The sequence below is a fragment of the Diadema setosum genome, chromosome 6, assembly GCF_964275005.1.
Source record: "Diadema setosum chromosome 6, eeDiaSeto1, whole genome shotgun sequence".
Lineage (NCBI taxonomy): Eukaryota > Metazoa > Echinodermata > Echinoidea > Diadematoida > Diadematidae > Diadema > Diadema setosum.
In genome coordinates, this window is record NC_092690.1 from 16,186,794 (window position 1) to 16,209,205 (window position 22,412).

The 22,412-nt window shown below is 40.3% G+C and overlaps 1 protein-coding gene across 1 annotated transcript in view; it reads left to right on the top strand.

The window, feature by feature from the left end:
- LOC140229978 (uncharacterized) overlaps positions 1 to 22,412 on the top strand; it is a 99,022-nt gene that overhangs the window by 49,177 nt on the left and 27,433 nt on the right. The window contains exons 3-4 of the mRNA XM_072310174.1: positions 1,093 to 1,431; positions 6,937 to 7,047. Coding sequence (XP_072166275.1) covers positions 1,093 to 1,431; positions 6,937 to 7,047 — 450 coding nt within the window. The remainder of the gene's footprint in view (positions 1 to 1,092; positions 1,432 to 6,936; positions 7,048 to 22,412) is intronic.

The following is a 22,412-nucleotide window of genomic DNA, read 5'->3' on the forward strand; positions in this document are numbered from 1 at the left end:
ATGGAAAAATGCTGATTTTTCTTTATACTTTCTTTATATCGTTGTACTCATGTGACATCACAAGCTAAAGTAGTCTTTTCATCCAGCCATGACTGAGCAGAAACTTCACAAATTCATAACTTTTGAACGGATTGTCCGATTTTCCTCAAACTCTCACTGATGTCTTCTACTATTAATGCTGCATTCACTCAACCTATATGTCTATGAAGGTGAACTTGTCCTTTAAAGGGGCCCTGAAATCCAAATGCATGTTGATTTGTGTTGATTTATGATACCCTCAACATCACTTTTGTAGTGAAACGAATATCTAGAAACATTCCGTATATTTTTTTTAACGATTTTTTTCTTCTATTTTTCTTCAGATTACTTGGGCACGCCCACAAAAAATCCTTCCAAACTAATCAATATTAATATTCTTGAGATGACCTCATCTGTCAATCATTGGTAAAGTACTGAAATGTTTAACAAAAGACATTGGAATGCACCTTCCCTTCGACTCAGCATAATTTGCATGTTCCCTCGCCATGTCTTTTGTTAGTCACATTAATATGACAGAATCATGCAAGTTATGGTGAGTCGAGAGGAAGGTGCCAATGTCTTTTGTTAAACATTTTAGTACTTCAGCAAAGATTGACAGATGATGTCATCTCAAGAATATTAATATTGATTAGCTTGGAATGATTTTTTTGTGGGCGTTCCCAAGTAATCTCAAGAAAAATAAAAGAAAAAATCGTTAAAAATATATGGAATGTTTCTAGATAATTGTTTACCGCAAAAGTGATGTTGAGGGTATCATAAATCAACACAAATCAACATGCATTTGGATTTCAGGACCCCTTTAAATGTTTATATTCGTATACAAGGATATTTGTCGATTTACATAGACATTTGATTGCCATGGTGCCCCTCGGGACAACATTATGATAACCTCTGGAATTTAAGAAAGTCCACATATGTCTAGTCATAAGATGTCGTTCCAGACTGATTCTACTTTATAACCTTACGCATTGAGTTTCTTTTTGGATACATGCATGTCGATGCCATTAGGATAAATCGTACACATTTCTTTACTTGCTTTCGTTTCTTCTCTAGCGACACCATCCAAACCTTTTCCTCAGATTACGGAATGCAACGCCATTGGCCAGGAAGAAATTTGCAACTTATCATTCTCTGCAGAAACAGAAACTAATATCACGTGCATTTTGTCGGGATTCTACCCCGACGGCATGGCGACACTAGAGTGGCTGCATCAGGACCTTACTCCCGAGTCTTCGGTTCAACAAGATGGAACTTACATTCTGACTATCAAAAGTATCGTGTCCCGTGAAGGAAATTACACCTGTGAAGCAACATATGTGTTACCTAATGGCACAGCGACCACAGGAAGAAAGCAAGTCTCTATAAAAGAAATGGAAGCTTATAATCAAAAAGGTAATTCAGAGCTCGTAAATTTGATTTTGATTTTGATTTGATTTGATTCATTTTTATTTTGATAAAAAATTTTGACAAAAATAAACCAGTGAACCTGGGAGTAAAGGCAAGGATGATGCATGCAACTATGGTATTGCTTAAACTTATTTGCAAAGAAGGGTTACTTCTCTTCTATAAGTATGTTTTGTTTAATAACATGCATGATTCCTGTCATGAACAGTGGTCGGAATTTCAATCATGTAAGGAGGTTGGGGAGGGGGAGGGGGGGGGGGTGGGAAGGGATGGGGACACAAACACCGCAAGCAAAACAAGTATGCCCTCGAGCAGGAAAAAACCAAACAAACAAATACACATGTACAAGCATGCAAGCGCGCCGGAACACTTCTGGTTTTGGGGGGGCAAAATCTCAACGGGGGCACATTGTGACGATGTGAGATCCTCGGCGCGTGAGCGAAGCGAGTGAGCGGGGGGGGGGGGGGGGGTGGAAAGGGGGATTACCCCCCCCCCCCCCACTGTAGGGAGCTTTTGTAAAACAGGGTACAAAAGTCGCGTTTATAGACCAAATTTCTAAGGAATTAAACACAGTGAAAATAATCAGTGCGAAGGACTGTGATCATTACATACGGGAGTACATAATAATGTGATGGTGAGATCCTCGGCGAGGGAGCGAAGCGACCGAGCGGGGGGAGGGGGGATACGGTGGGGACTTTTTGTAAAAACAGAGTATAAAAGTCGCGTTTATAGAGAATTCAAAGCAAATTTCTAGGGAATTAACATATTGAAAAAATCAGTTGGAAGGACTATGATCATAACATACGGGAGTACATTAATAATGTGATGGTGCGAGATCCTCGGCGAGGGAGCGAAGCGACCGAGCGGGGGGAGGGTGTGGGAGGGGGGATACCCCCTTCCCACGGTAGGGACTTTTTGTAAAAACAGAGTATAAAAGTCGCCTTTATAGAACATTTAAAAGCAAATTTCTAGGGAATTAACATATTGAAAAAAAATCAGTCGGAAGGACCATGATCTTAACATACTGGAGTAAAGTGATGGTGTGAGATCCTCGTCTAGGGAGCGAAGCGACCGAGCGGGGGAGGGTGTGGGAGGGGGATACCCCCTCCCACGGTAGGGACTTTTTGTAAAAACAGAGTATAAAAGTCGCTTTTATAGAGCGAGCCACTTTCACTTTTCAATTTATCTGAAATGTACTCATTAAAAGCTTAAACGTGATCGCATCGTTCGAACAATAAAAAATATTCTTATACTACTAGAAAGCAAAGAAGAAAATGAAAAATGTAAGGTTTACTAAAGGTATGTTTCAGCGGGCACACTCGAGGACACGAGGCTACCATCTATACACTAAATTTACTCATAAGTTACTATTAGTGTATAGATACAATAATGTATGTTGTTAGTGTATTGTTTTCGCCCCGTTAGGGGCGAAAATTTTTGCATTTTCAGTTATGAAATTACAACATTTAGACAAGAAATATGCCTTTATTGTTCATTTTGGTCTTTAAATCAGTGATTAATTATTTGTTACAGGGGGCACTTTGGGGGGGCAAAAACTCGTTTTGCCCCCCCCAACATTTTGTTTGGGGGGGCAAGTGCCACCCCTGCCCCCCCGCTTCCGGCGCCCTTGCAAGCATGTATTATAGGCCTATGTACAATACATATTATCATTGCATGATTTAAAACAGACTGGTCATGACTGTAGAAATAACTTTTATTTATTTGTTTATTTATCTTTTATTTCTTATCTATTTATTTATTCATCTTTTATATTTTATTTATTTATTCATTTATCTATTTATTATTATTATTATTATTATTATTTTTTTTTTTTTTGGGGGGGGGGGCAATAATAATATCAATGTTCTATATTCCTGGGAGCACACATGCGAGGGACAGAGAGGAAGGGGGTGTACGCTAAGGAGTTTTAGCATTTTTACAACTAAAATAAATCAATCTGGTGAACATCTCAAACAGCAAATGTTCAATAAAAAGCGACAAAAGATGAGTTCTGGATATCTTAAAGGCATATTTTACCATTTACAGATGAAACAAAAACCCAGCGTTAGTGCTTTAAGATAGTTCTAAAATTTGAGTTAGGGGTAGAAACAACCACTGTGAAAATTTGAATCAGTATACAATGGATGCCAAGCATTATAATGTAGAAAATGTGAACAATAGCTATAATAAAAATGTTTCCAGACTAAACCGTACGGTTTATTGAAAAAAAATACTGACATCTCCTTATATCTCAGGTTTTATTACAAAACTTTTATACGGGAGGGTGTTTTGTGGTACAACAGACCTACACATGTGCATGAAAGGCGATATCTTGAACATTTTTCAAATGACTGCTCCCAAAGGTAAACAGGACCTTTGAAATTATACCTGTTGCGTAATTCGTTGTGCGCATGGTAGATTGTCGTGAACGCGCTTTCCTGCCCATGGCAGATTGTTGTTTACGCACTTCCCTGCTCATTGCGGACATGTATAACTGTATTACAAATCTCAAATTATCAACTCAAAAATTTAAAAAGGTAAACCGACGCGCAAATTTGCAAAAGACCTGTAATACCGACCGACCGATAATGATTCCCTCTGTACAATCTCCCCTCGTTTGAGTGTTCCCTCAAATGAACATTAAATTCCTGCAACTCCATAGCTAAAAAAAAAAAAATTCTGCGTATGGCCACATGAGCTCTGGAGCTCATGTGGCAAGACATGTCTTGCACATTCATTACCTGGAAGTTATATTCCTCAATGATGTAGTTGACATTTTCAAAAACACAAATTCAAGAAGAATGATGATAGGTGTAGTTATAGGAAATAAGTTATAACAATTAAGAAGCAGGAAAATAAGTCAAACTATACTGTGGAAGGTACAAATCTAACTGATTTTTATTCTTGAAAATGTACTCCTTCAGTATCGAACCCGGGAGGAAAATATATTCAGAGAAAATTCATGCTTTTTTTTCAGATTTTGAATCCCCATAAGAATCCTAGTTATACGGGGGGGGGGGGGGAATAGTATATCCTCTTCAAACTTCTCGAAAGAAATAGGGTGGGGCTGTCCTGTGATAAAAAAGAAAAAAAAAACTGCAAATAAAAGTACATTTTTGGAGAACACATTATCTGAATGTCACATGATGTACGGAGTTCTAGAGTGACAACGACATAATAGGGTTTTGCTTCTTAAATCATCGATCGGACATTCAATGAGCAGCAGACAATAAATCAAATTTATCACCTGGACATCATCATTTAATATCCGGAAGGAGATTGGATGAATTAAGGTACTATACTCCTTTTATTAGTGAATAATATGTTACTAGGTAAGAAAAGAAGAAGAAGAAGAAGAGGAAGAAAAGATCCATCATAATTAAAACCTTAAAATGGGGGAGGGGATGTGAACAAGCCTCCTGTCACCATCACCGTTGAGATCACCGCTGTGGTTTTAAAGTACGAGAGGAAGATATCATAAATACAGTAACTACCATAAGTATGAATTATGTATTATCTTTTCTGCATTTGTTTGACAAGTTAATCGACTTTTCTGAGGTTCTCGCATGACGTTGAATGAACATTAGTCATGGATTTCATCTGCAGGAATGTTGTATCACTGGGAGGAACAAGCGGAAGAGCGAGAGTAAACTACATAGCACACCATGGTTGAGATGTGATAAAACTTTAATTGGCATTATGATTATCAGTGTGGAAACGTAACGGGGGTATGTGAACATCACTAGCACTGTTGGTAACGTGTTCGTATTGTGTATGCTTGCTCGCTTGAGGGGTGTGTAATATATGACATGTAATTCACTACTCCTGAAACGAGGCCAGCAACCGCCTGATATGAACGATGTTTGTGTTTATATATTCAACGCCAAAATTGAGCAAGGTTAAAAATCACACACACACAAAAAAAAAAACTCGTAAGAGCTTGTACTCAGTGATATTTGTGTTAAGATTAGAATTATCTCCTTTACGCATTTCATTAATATAATTCTAAAGAAATACTTTTCGAAGAAGAGATGCAAGCCCTTTCATTTGAACTGGAGAGAGGGGGGGGGGGGGGAGGTAGAGATGGAGAGAGGGAGAGGAGACGCACCGTTTCGTGTGGCAACTCATGAATAATTAATCATGACTGTGCAAAATCCCACTATTTCGGGATGATTCGCGATCTCAGAGAAGCGGAAGTGTGCCTCAGCGGTTATTGGTTATAATCATAATGTATTATCAGGAAAAACACGAACATATTGTGTGGTTTGTTGTAGAATCTTTCCCTGTTAAATGCCTTCAGATAATTATGACATGTGTAAAGAATAACTACAAAAAGAGAGATCTGTCCAAATTTCATCTTAAAAGGGCCTCGGCTCTTTTTAAAAAGAGTTGTTTTGGGTTCTCATAGTTAGTCCCCTCATACTATAGTATGCGATGGGAAGAATCATGGGTCACAATCCTGGAAAGAGTCTTCGATGTTTTTGCGCATTTTATTTCTTCATTTTTTTTTTAGAAGCCAAAAGTTTTTTGTTTGAGTGTATATATATATATGTATATATATATATATATATATATATGTATATATATATATATATATATATATATATATATATAGATGTGACCGTGCATCACAAAACGAACAAAAAGTCGCACACACTGATTTTGCGTGAGGACTGAAAATAAGTGAAATGGGTCAACCTAGCCGATCTTGACTTTTCAATATTTTCTGAAAGAGCAAGTCTTCTTTTACATAATGCTAAAATTGGGGGTCATAAAACGGGCGGAAAAGTGTGTTTTTTAGCAGTTTATCTCGAAAACTTTTGGTAGAATAGTGTGATTAGGTGTGTTTTTAGAGTCCCTTTTTCATTTCTGAAAAACCTTGTACACACTCTTCACTTTCAAGTCTAATAACTTTTGTAAAGATAGTGCTATTGCTTTGAAAGTTGGCATTAAACATAAACAGAATGTGTCAATGAGGCATGCTTAATTTCAATTTAATTTGATAATCTCTTCATTGTTGTTACTCGGGTTGTTTACCTCCTGTTTTTTGTCCCATTCATCTCACAGCCAGCACGGTTTGGTAAAGATTAAGCGCTTGAATAAACACTGTACTGCAGAGCCTCTTTTCTCAGTTCACACTTTTACTGAGTTTGTGCTTTCTTTCCAATATCTAGATAGGTTAGAAGAGTTCATTTGATTTGAGTTATACATCTTTCAGAATATGTTCTTAACTAAAAATTCAGACAGGGTCATATATATATATATATATATATATATATATATATATATACCCTCGCTCTTCCAATAACAACTTGATCAGGAAAGGAAAAGCAAGTAACGTAGCATGTTAACGGGTAACAAGTAATTTAAAACGCAATGATTTATTTGCGTCGATTTGTCTTTCCATTAGGACAAAGCTAGTTTTGCACGCAAAAATATCGTGCATATTGAATTGGAAACTTTCTTTTCTGTCTTGGGTGTTTTGCTGCTCAGTCAAGAACGTTTGGATGATAATTGGGCCAATTGCTGCAGTGATCGTCGCTATTTTGACAGCCATCATCATCATCACCATATTCATACGCTGGAGGAAAAGAAAAAGAAAAGGTGTGTATTCAGAAGGTTCTTGGTTACAAAATGATAGATACCAATGAGGGGCTGCTCTGTAATAGAATTTCTCGGCAATTGCATTGTTTTAATTCTATTTGACATAATGTTGTGCATAAATATACTAGGTGTTACAAAAAAACATTTCCCACTTTTGATCCTTAATAGTTCAAAAACTATACATCAAATAACACTGACATTGATATGATCAGTAGCTGAATAGTGTATACAATTTAGTTGGAGGCAATTTTAAAATGAAAGCATGGTTCATAAAAGCATGGTTCAGTTTTATTAAACTAAACATTGATTTTTCAGTTAGGTTTTACATTTTGCTATATATTACACCATCTGTACAAAACTTTTACTTTGCACAGAAGTCAATTGGTGTGTATGGGAGTGTGTAATTGACACCCAGACAATGGTCCTGAACATTGACCATGGTTTGGATTATCTATTACATATTCATGAGAAATTCCATTATTACAAGTAATCTAAATTCATCCTGAAATGTATAGTGTATGCAAGCACATGGAAACATGTGCTTACTTTTTTCATGTGCATGCATTTCACCCTTTGCCATGAATGCAGACTATATAGCAGTGTCAAGGGCAATCCATCATGAATGAAGCATTCATGTGCATTGGAGCAGATCTCTGAACAGGTGGTATACATGTCCATTGTTCTGGGTCATTCTAAGTGTATTGTACACACTCACATACTAGTTCCTGTGTAAAGTTCAGGTTTTGTACAGAGGGTTAGAATTCGACCCAGATATGGAAGCTAACTTTGAAATTTATCATGGCTATTGTAGCCGGGTTCACACGTACAAAATAGCGGGATGACGATCGCGATCCACATCTCGATTTTTTTTTTTTTCGCGATCGGTATCCGGCTAATTTGGCGAGCGTCCACACGTACCGAATTATCCCGCTATTGCCGATAGAGATACTATATAGCAACAGCAAAGCCTGCAAACTGGGTCACACAGCGCCCTTCTCTATCACTGCCTGCATGCGCATGCGCGCATATGGTATATACCTTTGTCCATTGTCTTTTACGCGTCAGTGGTGTGGTTCGCGCGCTTTTGTTGTTGCGCTCCAAACAGCGTGTTTCTACAGAACCCCAAATAGAGGGGGCTGTAGAAACACACCAGTCACCAAACAGCGTGTTCCTACAGAAAATCCGATTGACCTGGAATTTGCAAGCGCGTAATCAAACAGTGCGCTAACGCAGAACCGGGTTGTTTCTACAGAAAGCGCATAATCGGATTGAATCCGATCCTCCACCTGAATGCAGGTGTGACCGGATTTTTTTTTGAAAGTTGGCTGGTGCATTGTGGGCCTGGGTCAAGCACGTGCTGATGATGCGGATGCGATCACCGATTGAACGAAACTGAGCATAGCACAGGGCCTGCCGGCCCTGTACCGGCCGCACAGAAACGCTGTTAGTGGGAGGTTTGTTAGCGCTAACAAGTCACTAACAAATCAGCCACTAACAGCATGAGCACCATGACCGCACAGAAAGCGCTGTTAAAGCCCAAACAAAGTTCTGGTATGCCTGCAAAAGTTGTCAAATTTTGCTCCAAAATGTGAACGTATGCCTAGGAAATGTGCGGAATAACGCTGTAGTAACAAGATATTCGATGGGTAAGGACGAAAATGGGATATATTAACCAAAAACATTCAGTCTCGGAACTTACCCGAACGGGGTCAGGCTAGACTCGGACTCGGGGATAACTCGGCCTCGCTTTGCTTGACGGCAGGATGAGTTGTACTGCTACTGGTTTTCCCTCTGGATTGTACAGTACTATGCATACGGGAGCGGCCTGTATAAACTACATTGTAGCGTTCTGGCTACTCGCAGTAATGGTCCGAGCTGTTACAAACACGCGCATCAAAAACCTCTTTGGCGCGCATGCAAAATTAGTGTGCGCCTCTCAAGCACCTCTAAAAACAATCAAAGACAATTGATAAACAACAACAAAAACTTCAAAGACCGCGCGTCTCAGCTGAGGTGATGTGCGTATTATAAAGCGTCTTTGCTAGTAGGCTTGAGGACCGCGCGCTGTCCATTTGTTTTGTACAGGATTAGCACGCACTTTCCTGTCTGCTCAGTAAGGCCTCGTTTGGCCGGTGCCCGTAGTATTATAGAGTACTGATGAACATGGCGATCACGAACTGTGTGTAAATTGTCTGAAATAGGGTCGAGTTTTCCCTGAGACCGAGTTAGTCTGGAGCCTTCTGGAATAAAAGTCGGTTTACCGACTTTTATTATTTTTCTCAAAATACTCCAAAACGACTCATCATTCCGGCAAACCGCGTCAGCCAGGTAAGTTTCTTTGTAGACTCTTTCGATATATTGCAAGCAAATATGAAATGGTGCCAGACGGGTTCTCAAGCCCTTACCAGAACTTAGTTTTCACTTTAAAGTGCTGTTAGACACGTGCGCTGTTACGGTGCTGTTAGTGAATTTAGCCTTAGAGTTAGGCAAAATCTACGCTGAGTCACAGTGGTAAACATGTTATCGCGCACTTGTAGCAAGAGTACGCGCACTTGTAACAAAGGTTCGCGCACTATTAAAGCAAGCGTTCGCGCACTCAATACGAGACGCCTCGACAAGTGGCAATCATCACTAAAAAAATGTGTCAAGGAGAAAGTCGCCCAGAGCCAACGAGTGCAGAGAAAAGAACGGGGGAAATGGGGAGGAGGGGAAAATACAGCTGTCGATGATCCTGTATGTCCTCGATTCCTTGACTGATGATGAAAAAGAAATACTCTCAGTCATACCCCCAGAACAAATAATAGGTAGGACCCTAAGTGGAGTACATTTCCAAATGATGTCCCTATATCTACAGTGCTTCACAGAAGTTCCTATATAAGACTATAAAAAGGCGGACTGAGCCTAACTGATATTATCTTTTCGATTAAAAAAAAAAATACCAGCTAGAGATTGGTTGAAAGAGCTTAACGTGATTTTAGATATTTTTAACCATGTCAGAAAGTTGGCATGTTTGACACTGCATGAAATGTTTATTTGTAAAATAACGTCATTTCTATGATGACATAGATTATTTGCAAACATTATGTCACAATCAATTCTGAAATTGTGCGTAGTTTTGTACCCTTCACTCCGAAATACAACACTTTTTAAACATAAAGCGCACTGCGCCGTACACTGTCACTCTGTGAAATGTAACACTTTCTAACCAAACAATTGCTAAGAAATGATCCGTATCGAAACCGAGAAACTAAATGTCATGAAAGAAACTTTGGAAGTCAAGCAAAATCTACGTCTCCCGCAACCCGCAACATTCTCAATTATTTGTAGTTTTCGGGTCAATTTCGGGCGAAGTAGGTTTACTTGGGAGACAGCAACAGCGCATGCACTCAGCGCGCACGCAAGAAGCACTAACATTCAGCGTGTTTCTACAGAGAATCCGATAGACCTAGCATTTGCAAGCGCGTAATCAAACAGTGCGCTAACGCGGAACCGGGTTGTTTCTACAGAAAGCGCATAATCGGATTGAATCCGATTCTCCACCTAAATGCAGGTGTGACCGGATGTCTGGAAAGTTGGCTGGTGCATTGTGGGCCTGGGTCAAGGTCAAGCATCTACTGATGATGCAGATGCGATCACCGATTGAACGAAACTGAGCACATTTCAGGGCAGGGCCTGCCTAGCTAGCCTAGCCCTGGGCCGGCCGGCCCGGCCTAGTGTGGGTACAAATTACGACCGGCTGCTGGACGAATTTGTTTTCATCTAACTTAACGTTAGGGCTCCTACTCTAACGTTAGCTCCAACGTTTATATGGATTAGAAACTAGTTTTGTTTTCTACCAATTTTTTGGTTCGTCAATTTTTCACGGATCTTAAGGTTGGATTTTTATAACTGGATTATCACATGTGACGAGACAACAGCAGTTCACAGAGACACAGCTTCTGTCGCGTCTGAGTTCTGTAAGTTCTATCATCAATTCTAACTAGTTTCTAGAGTAGAAGTAGAACCTCCTACTCAACTGTTGGGCTAGGCCCAACCTTAGGCATATTTCTAACGCTAACAAGTTAAGATAAAAACAAACCCTAACACTAGTTTGCTGATGCTAGACTTTAGAGTTTGTCTTTTCCGAACTAAAAAGTAGTAGGCCTAGGCCTAGGCCTAGAGAATATCTAGTTTTAATAGACCCCTACTAGATTCTATGTGCATCTCACACGTATTGTTAGCGCTAGTTAGTAGAAGTATTGTCAATTAGAATGTAACAAGTTAGTCGTACTCGTAGAACTATAGGTTCTAGTAGCTCGAATCTAACGTTAAAAAGTATTAGGGGGGCCTAGCCCTAACTATATGAGAACGGTTACTATTAATACTAGATCTAGTGTTCTGTTAGTTGCCTTGGTTTTAAAATTACGGTACAGCGCAACTGTGTAAAAATAACACCACTGCCCCTGTTCGTGTGTCTTTTCTTTATGTTAAAATTCAGAGTATTTTCTTTACAAGTTTGTCAAATCTGAGGCAAATTGTGACTAGTAACGTTAGAACATGATACTCGGACGTTTTGGAGACACCCAACTACTGTAAAAGTGGATTATTCAACGTTAGATAAAATAGCTGCAACATGCATGCACATAAAAGTCAAGGCCACATTTACCGTACACATGTCTGTCAAACTGGTGATTGTCTTCCGGGTCAGTATCGGATTATTGAACCTGGCGTGTTTCTACAGCGCTGACACTGGAAACTGCCCCGGAAAGAACCACCTCATTAGACGGTTAAGTTAAGCGGAATCGGTATCGGAATCTTCATCGGAAAGAAACCGTTACTGGTGTGTTTCTACAGCCCCCTCTATCGGATACAATCCGATAGACCCGGAATTTGGGGTTCTGTAGAAACACGCTGTTTGCCACTATCGGTGCCCCTGGCACTGTTAGTGAGTTGATAAAACAGCACCACTGTTGTTAGCTTCTGTGCGGCCACGCGCTGTTAGGCTAACAACGCTGTTAGTAAATTTGACTACCAGCACGCTTCTGTGCGGCCAAATCGGCGCTATCAGTGCTGTTAGTGCGCTGTTAGCGCTAACAACGTTTCTGTGCGGCCGCCCCTGGGCCGGCGCTGCCCGGCCTAGTGCGGGTACAAGTTCACAACCGGCTGCTGGGCGAATTTGTTTTCATCCAACTATAACATTAGGGCTCCTACTCTAACGTTAGATCCAACGTTTATATGGATTAGAAACTAGTTTTCTACCAATTCTTTAGACTTTGGTTCGTCAATTTTTCACGGATCTGACTTAGGATTGGATTTTTATAACTGGTTTATCACATGCGACGAGACAACATCAGTTCACAGAGACACAGCTTCTGTCGCGTCTGAGTTCTGTAAGTTCTATCTAGTAGATTCTAACTACCTAGACCTAGACTCTAGAGTAGGACCTAGAGGTAGTTTTCTAGAACCTCTACTCAACTGTTGGGCTAGGCCATACGTTAGGCATATTTCTAGTCTAACACTTAACGTTAACAAGTTAAGATAAAAAATGATTAGATTAGGGCCTACACGTTTTTAATAGGCGTAGATATATCTGACTAACCTGCTAATGCTAGATCTAGATCATAGGCCATACGGCCTAGCGTTAATGGAGTCGTTAGGCCTACTGCGACTGGATACTATCTAACTCTAAATGTTACTTCTACTTGTTAGACTATTCATGTTACTAGTTAGTGATTTCCACATATTAAACATTAGAACGTCTACTTGTCATTAGGCCTAACGTTAGATTCTAACGTAAGGCCTAGTTTGTTACGTACTTACTAACGTTAAAGGGGCCCTGAAATCCAATTTTATTTGAAAACATCACTTTTGCCGTGAAACAAATATCTCTAACAGTTAGCAGTGTGTTAATGTTACAAGGGTGGTTCTAAGAAACATTCCATAGGCTCTCGTTAGAATCTATTTTTTAACATTTTTTTCTTCTATTTTTCTGGAGATTACTTGGGAACGCCCACAAAAAAATCTTTCAAAACTAACAATAACATGTTAATCAATATATTACGGAATGAGGGAAATTCGTGACACGGAATCAAATCATCCTCACACGAAATCTTAAAGTCATAACAACTTTATTCCTCCCTCTGGATTCCTCGGACGGCATGGTCCCAGCGTCACTCGAAAATGAGCCATCTTGACTTTTCACAATCTGCGCAACAGGCCACACCTCCTTTGTATATATGCATATTTATGACATATCTCCCCCACAGAAGAAAGTTTGCCTATCTTTGATGGTCAACACTTTCTAACAAAAATAGAAATGAATACATTGTATGCGCTACTGTATTTTATTTACTTACTTACAGCACAACGTACAACGTATGCATGTGTATACTGGTACTTTCCAGTCGGATTATCAAACCAATAAAATCCTTAGCTAAACTACTAAACTGTACTAGCTACAAACGACCGATTAAACACATAGAATCGATTATTTTTTTGGAATCGATTAATCTCATGGATCGATCAACACTTTACATCGATCTTACATATGCTGGCGACTGTACCCACTCTGTACCGATACAACTGTCATCGATCATTACCTCGCCAAATTAACTCTAACAATCTATGTTGTTGTTGTTCTTTTGGATTGTGGAGCTCTCTGCCGGGTGGGCAATTTGCTCCAAAAAATATGATTATTCAGATATGCCTTAAATTAATTATAAAAACCTAGAATACTTTAGATTATTTACAAAAAACCTAATTACATTTATTTTTTTATATTTACAATATACATAGGAAGGAAAGGGGACAGGGTTCCGGAAATGATGTCATCTGCCTACTCCTGCATCGAGAGAAATGCAGGGTTACGCCGTTCCCGTCGGCAAAGCAGGTATAGGACCCGCCCGCCGACGCCGGCAATCTACAGTACCGCCTTTACATTTATACAAATGACACCATTGAACTTTCACTGGTTGGTGCAAACGAACACTCATTGTAACGACATTCACATCTATATGAATATTCATCATGACGGTAATGGCATGCTACGTGCGCGACGGTACCTGTACGCAAGTCGCTTAATGAATATGCATAAAAACGAACGAGAACGGCCTAGCACTTACTACGTTGCTACGCAACAACCTCATTACCTATGTCGGAATGCGGTACCTCATTAAATATGTTCGCACTCTGAAAAAGGATCAACATCCTACCTATACACATAAACACAAGCATTACAGGTGATTTACAGGGGTGACAAACGTCTGTATGGTTTCCAATGCACTGAATATTGGCAATATTCACTCAAATAAACTCAAGTGTATGTTATGATGCAAAACAATGTCAGAATCCTGCATTGAACTTGAAAACATACAATAAAACATATCGTAGCTGTGTATCACAATTTAAATGTGTACAAAACATGCATACATAATGGTATTAAATGCACTAAAACATGATAATTATACCTCATGCCTCATGCTTGAAACTTACTGTTCTAAAAAAGGTACATGTGTGTACAGCTTGTACTTTCACCCATGTACTGTACATAATTATTCATGAAAAATATAAAACATACATTGGAACAACTGGTTCACTTTGACATTTTCTTGCACACATGTAACTTTCCACAAACTGCTTCTATGAAATACATGGTATGGCTTTTTCTGTATGCATGAAAATATAGCTGTCTATGTATACTATCATTATACACTACACAAAATAATGCTTTACACAATGTGATGAGTCAATCTTTTCCATGCCATAATCTTCCTAACATTCACCTAGAATTATGAAAGATATCTTTTTTTTTTAAACACTTTTCGCATAGAATCTTTGACTCATCGTACTGACGTTGTATCAGTATGACAATAGGAAACAGAAAACAAATTACTGTGACACACCTCGGTACAAATCTTATGCACGAAATACATTTTGAATCAACTTCTAAAAGCACAAAATACATGATATTTCTGACACAATTTTGCTTCTATTTTCTTTTTTTTTTTCATAAAAAGAAAACTCCCTCCTTGAATTTCCAAATGGATGACCTTATGCCACAAATTGTACTAAACAGCATATGCATCCTCTGGTTTTTACAAGCAAATGAACTTTGGAATTTAAACCCTCTCTCTGTATCGTAATCTGCATCTTTTCCCATACAGAATTTGGTTGTGAAGATGTGAACTACTGTATAATTGAATACAACATTCCTTTTGTGGGTTTTTACCTGATTTGACAAATTGTGAAATCACAAACCGAAAAAAACATTTACTTCTGTATGATCTAAAATTTGTTTACACAACATGACTATACATTATGTTCATCTTTATGACGGCATGCATAGCCTCACAAAAATGATAATGTTGACATATGAATATCAAATTATACACCTGGTATGCAAAAAAAAAAAAAAACAAACAAAAAAAAAAAACATGTGTATCATACACCAACACATTCCAGTCTTTTGGAAGTTCGAACAGTGTATGGACATTGACTTCCAGCTATTAAGCGTCCAGCGTTGAATTATTTCAATGGACATTGTCACAATGTTTGTCACAGTTATCAACGTTCATTTTTTCGCTCTTACAGAAGTCTGCATCCATATCATTTATGCTCTGGAAAGCGCATCAGCGATTATGTTTTCCTTTCCTTTGATGTGAGTCACTTTCAGTCCATATGGCTGCAGAAACAGGCTCCATCGAAAGAGTCTCTGGTTCTTACTGCGAAATCTCTCCAGGAAAGTCAACGGGTTGTGGTCTGTATATACAGTTACCTCAGGCGAGTTGCTCAGGTACACCTCGAAATGTTGAACTGCTAACACCAGACCCAAGCACTCCTTTTCTATGGTGGAGTATCTCCGCTGATGTCTGTTCAACTTCTTGGAGAAGTAGCTGACAGGTTTCAGGAGACCAGATTCGTCCTTTTGTAGGAGTACAGCTCCAACCCCTACATCGCTGGCATCCACGGCGAGCTGAAAAGGTGTCTCGAAGTTTGGCGCCTCCAGCACTGGATCCGACATCAACACCGCTTTCAGTCTGTTGAATGCTGTCTCACAGGCTCCTGACCAGTCAAATTTGACCCCCTTCTTGAGAAGGTCCGTCAGTGGGGCTACCACATCACTGAAGTTTGGCACGAATTTACGGTAAAAACCGCACATCCCAAGAAAACGGAGGAGCTCTTTCTTGGAGGAGGGGGAGGGGAAATCTACGATTGCCTGGACTTTGGCACTACGTGGAGACACACTACCTTGACCTATCTCATGACCCAAATAGGTCACAGTTGTTTTGGCAAATTCACATTTAGCCAAGTTCACGACTAGTCCTGCCTTGGAAAGCCTTCCATACAGATCCCTCAAATGGGCTACATGCTCCTTCCAACTACTGCTATATACCAAGACATCACCTAGGTAGACTACACAATTTTCATGCCCTGAGATCACACCATTCATCATTCTCTGAAACGTGGCAGGCGAATTTTTCATGCCAAAAGGCATGACACGACACTGAAAGAGACCTTGTGGGGTCACAAATGCTGAGATTTCCTTTGCTTCCTCTGATAGTGGCACCTGCCAATATCCCTTCATGAGATCTATCTTGCTCACATAGGCTGCATTTCCAACCTGATCTATGCAATCCTCAATACGAGGAAGAGGAAAAGAATCCGTCTTCGTAACCGCATTGACTTTGCGAAAGTCAATACAAAACCTTGTCGACCCATCAGGCTTTGGAACCAGTACTATTGGTGAACTCCAACTACTGCTGCTTTCTTCTATGATGCCATGTTCAAGCATGTACTCTACTTCTTTGTTCACAAGAGCCTTCTTGTCAGGATGAAGTCTGTATGGGTGCTGTTTTATTGGTTTGCTCTCACCTACGTCAACCTTGTGAACGGTGTTAGTTGCGCAACCTAACTTGTCCCTACACACCTCTGGAAATTCTTCAAAAATTCCAACCACATCTATCCTCTCTGATTCCGGCAAATGACCAAGCAAAATCTCTGGATTAGACATCACCTTGGAATTGTCTACCCTGGGAATCATTCCTGACTTGAAATCTACTTCAGGCAAACTCTCTGCATCACTGGGTACATCATCCTGTACATGGACTGCAGCAACACAAGAGGAGTCATTCATGCTCTTACCACCTGCATCTGTACTATCAGCATCACTGGGCAGACCGCTAAGTCGTATTTCCTCACGTGGAAAATATCTCTTTATCATGTTGGCATGACATACTCTCTTACTCCTCCTCCTGTCAGGAGTACTCACAACGTATGTTTCCTTCCCAAGACTCTTTTCAATCAAGTATGGGCCACTAAATCGTGCTTTCAGCGGCTCACCAGGAATTGGGAGTAACACAAGGACTTGGTCACCTTGCTCAAAGGAGCGAGATTCTGCCTTCTGATCACAACGAGCTTTCATCACGCCCTGAGATGACTTCAAATGCTCACACGCCAACTCACATGCTCTCGAAAGTCTCTCTCTAAATCTAGACACATAGTCCAACACATTCTCACCTTCCTCATTCATGTCAGAGAGCAGCTGTTCCTTAACCACTTTCAATGGGCCTCTAGGCTCATGCCCGTACACAAGTTCGAAGGGGGTGAATCCCGTGGATTCGTCTGGGGTATCTCTCGATGCGAACAAGAGAAATGGAACTCCTTTGTCCCACTCTCCAGGACTCTCCAGACAATAAGACTTGATCATCGTCTTCAAAGTTTGATGGTACCGTTCAAGGGCACCCTGGGACTGGGGATGGTACGCAGATGAATTGATCTGCTTAATCCCAAGTTGATACATCACCTCCTGAAACACCGTGGACATAAAATTCGTGCCCTGATCAGACTGGATCTCTTTAGGGAGACCATACCTTGTGAAGAACGTCAAAAGGGCATCAATCACTGTCCTTGCCTTTATGTTCCTCAGTGGAACCGCCTCAGGAAATCGACTCGTTGCATCCATGATAGTCAGTAAATACTGAAAACCAGTCTTGGTCTTAGGCAAAGGGCCTACACAATCTATCAACACACGACTGAATGGTTCCCGACTTACTGGAATGGGAATGAGGGGTGCTGGCTTGATGTGATGCTGTGGTTTCCCCACTACTTGACAGGTATGACAGGATCTACAATACTCAGCCACATCTTGTCTGAGTCTCGGCCAGTAGAAGTGAGCCAAAATCCTGGATACAGTCTTTCTCACACCCAAATGACCTGCCATAGGAATGTCATGTGCCAACCGTAAGATTTCCTCCCTATATCCAGGTGGAACTACAACTTGATGGACTGCAGTCCACTCTTCACCTGAGCGTCGTCCAGAAGTGGTCCATTTACGCATCAATACACCAGACTTGATGTAATAGCACTGAGATGTTTTTCCAGCTTCTTCATCTGACAAAGCAACATCATTGAGCTTTTTCAAATCATCTGCTTCCTTCTGTGCCTCAATCAATGCAGACTGACTGAAAATTGACCTCGAATGAACAGTATCATCTACACTTTCACTCATCGTTGCGAAAAATGTATCTCCCAATGCGACTTCAGCTTCATCTTCTCCTTTCTCATTCTCTTTCTCTCTCATCGCCTGTGCCCTTGTCACTACGCATGAGGGAAATATACCTGGGATTTCCTCCTCCAAGGTTTCTGTAGCTGAATCGCTAACAGGTTGAAAACACACAACGGGTGATGGCACTACCTTACCACCAGCCAAATCATTTCCCAACAAAAGAGAAATACCTCTCATCGGCAAATTATCAACAACACCAACTGTCACCAACCCAGACACAAGTTGACTCTTCAACTCAACACTGTACAGCGGGATGGGTTTATATCCCCCATTGACATCCTGGATCAGAACCTGTTTGCCACTGAAATCACTTTCATCCAATGACGACTGATCTGCGACGAGAAGAGTTTGTGTGACCCCTGTATCTCTCAAAATGGTGACAGGAATCTCATCACCCCTACTGAATCTGACCACACCACAGGACACAAAATGCTTGTACTTCTCATCAATCTCATCATCATCTTTCATGCACTGAGTCTGAGTTGCTACACTCTGACTCATTCCACGCACTCCACTTGACACATGTACAAAACCATTTGGCTCTGACTTCTCTTGTTTTCCAGCATTTTTCAGCTTTAGCTTAGGGCACTGAGTTTTTACATGTCCCTCAGACTTACAGTAGTAGCAAATGAGCTTTCTTTCATTCCTAACACCACTAGCACTACTCTGCTTAGCACTACCACTTGCTGAATGAGCTTCACCAGACTTCTCTCCCAGAGAAAATTTCCGCCTAACAGGGGGTGACCTCTTCACCTTATGTGTTAGCTCATAACTGTCAGCCACCATCGCAGCAGACTTTACGGTGGATTCCTTGGAGTCGTTTACGTGCATCCGCACATCAACTGCCATGCCACGCTTGCACTCTTCTAGGAGCATAATTTCTCTCAGTGCCTCGTACGTAAGATCTACCTTCAAAGATCTAATCCAACGATCGAAAGCGACCTCTTTTCTTCTCGCCAATTCAACATGAGTTTCACCTTCGGATCGTCTAATGTTATGAAACTGTTGTCGATATGCCTCTGGCACCTGCTCGTAGGACTGCAAAATTGCATCTTTCATTTTCTCGTAATCGAATGCGTGTTCACAACTCAGAGAGGAGAAAACCGCCTGGGCCTTACCTGTCAACACTTGCTGAACTAACAATGCCCATTCATCCTTCGGCCACTCTAATCTCCTTGCTATCCTCTCAAATGTGAAGAAGAATGAATCTAAATCCTTCTCATCAAATTTAGGCACCAACTTTGCTCTACTTGCCAAATCAGAACCAATCGACCTCTGACCTCTGTTCTGCAGAGAGTCTCTAGCCTGCAAATTTATTGCTTCAAACCGCATCATTTCCAACTCCATTCTCTTTCTTTCCATTTCACCCTCATGCTCTGCTGCTCTGAGCCTATCTCTCCGTTCTTCCAACCCCAGCTTTTCCTTTTCACTCAATTTATCTCTCTGACTCTGTGATTTAGGCCTACCTTCCCCTTCACTGTCTGACAATTCGACAGGAGGCACAGTGCTTAACTTTGCATGCTTAACTACGGCTTCCAGAATCTCTGCTTTACGTGTGCAACCGGTCAAATCTACACTTAGCGTACCAGCTACAATCTTCAAATTATCCTTGACCAGCCCTTTCAACCTGGTCACGGTCAAACCCTGACCAACGAATGCTTCCACATCAAATTCGGCCATGATAACTAGCAGCTGCGTATGCTATGGCTACGTAATACGACCGTACCAAATGGCAAAATACACACCACCAAACGCTGTCACAGCAAACCAAACAATGCGGAATGGCAAATTCAGGCGACCACGAATGGGTCCGGGAGACCAAACAAATAATAGTAAACTTAGTCACAAAACGTCATCTGCAACAAAGAGGCATACAATCAACTCCAGGTCACCTTACCCTAGAAATGGAGGCAAATTACACCAAACGCCCCACCAAACGATTGTCATGCATCATCCAGTGCAGTGACCACAAACGTGACTACAATCTACTCACCGCATCAAAATGCGTAGCTGGGACTAAGCCAACGTCTCCCCAACGACGATATCGTCGACGAACCTCAACATCCAAACACAACATGACTTGAATGTCCAGTTCCTTTGGACAAGCCCCCAATTATTACGGAATGAGGGAAATTCGTGACACGGAATCAAATCATCATCACACGAAATCTTAAAGTCATAACAACTTTATTCCTCCCTCTGGATTCCTCGGACGGCATGGTCCCAGCGTCACTCGAAAATGAGCCATCTTGACTTTTCACAATCTGCGCAACAGGCCACACCTCCTTTGTATATATGCATATTCATGACAAATAGTTTTAACGTTAACAGTTAGATCCAGTCTAAGTATTATTCTAATATAAATATTCTTGAGATGACATCTGTCAATCATTGCTGAAGTACAGAAAATGAGAAATGTTTAACAAAAGACATTTGAAATGCACCTTCCTCTCGACTCAGCATAACTTAGATTAGAAGTTGCATGTTTCTATCATATTATCATTGTGACTAACAAAAAACATGGCGAGGGAAGGTGTAACTGTTATTCCAAATCTCATGTCTTTTGTTAAATATTTCAGTACTTTAGTCTTTACCAATGACTGACAGATGAGGTAATCTCAAGAATAATATTGATTAGAAATGTCTTAAAGTACATCTAACGTTAGAACTAGTTTGGAAGGTGTTTTTTTATGTGGGCGTTCCCAAGTAGAACTCTAGAGTTTAATCTGAAGAATAAAAAGAAAAAGTCGTTAAAAATAAATGGAATGTTTCTAAGTTAGGCTATCTAACGTAAGAATATTCGTTTCAGCACAAAAGTGATGTTGAGAACCAGAGGGTATTTTAAATCAACACAAATCAACATGCATGAATTTCAGGGCCCCTTTAAATTAGGCCCTAGACCTAGAGAACCACTCTAACTTAAGTTAAAATGTTCAGTAGTCTAACTGTTAGAGTATTAAACACAAACGGCCTAACGTTTCAATACAACTAGACTCTAAACTAAGGATCGACTGTGTGTCATTGGATTTATATGTAACGTTAGAACAAAGGCCTAACATTAGGGCTAACGTCAACTGTTAACTGTGTTAATAGACCTCTTTCTTTGGGCAGGTAGGATTTAATTCAGGTAGAATCTCGGGTCTATGGAACATTTACTAGACTAGAAGTATAACGTTAACGTTAGTTATATTCCAAGTCAACGTTAGATTTTAGAATAGAAGTAGCTGTTGTTAGGATGCCTAACAAAACAGTTAACGGTTATCGTTAGATAGCGTTGATTCTAACGTACGGTAAAGTTTGTTAGGTAGGCACCCTGCCTTGTAGGCTCTAAATCTAACGTTAACTAGACATCTAACGTTCACCCCAAGTGGACTCACTTTTCCACTTTTGGATTGACAAAATGTGCTTCAAATGTTTCGATAAATGACTGTTTGAATTTCCTTTCATTTTCGGACTAACGAAACGTCGTATTTTTATAGGCCCTACAAAGATCCACATTTGATTCTTTGTCGGATTAACAAACTTTATGCACGATATAGACCCTAGTAACGAACCTTTAGAATAACGACAAAAAGTTCGTAAAACAAACCCTAACACTAACGTTAGATTGCTAATGCTAGACTTCAGAGTTTGTCTTTTCCGAACTAAAAAGTATTACTAATTAGGCCTAGTGGTTAGCTGTTAGAATATCTATTTAGACCCCCATGTGCATCTCACACGCGTTGTTAGCGCTAGTAGTAGTATAGTATTGTCAATAATAGAATGTAACAAGTCGTACTCGTACTGAGTCGTACAACTAGCATTAGTATAGGTTCTAGTACTA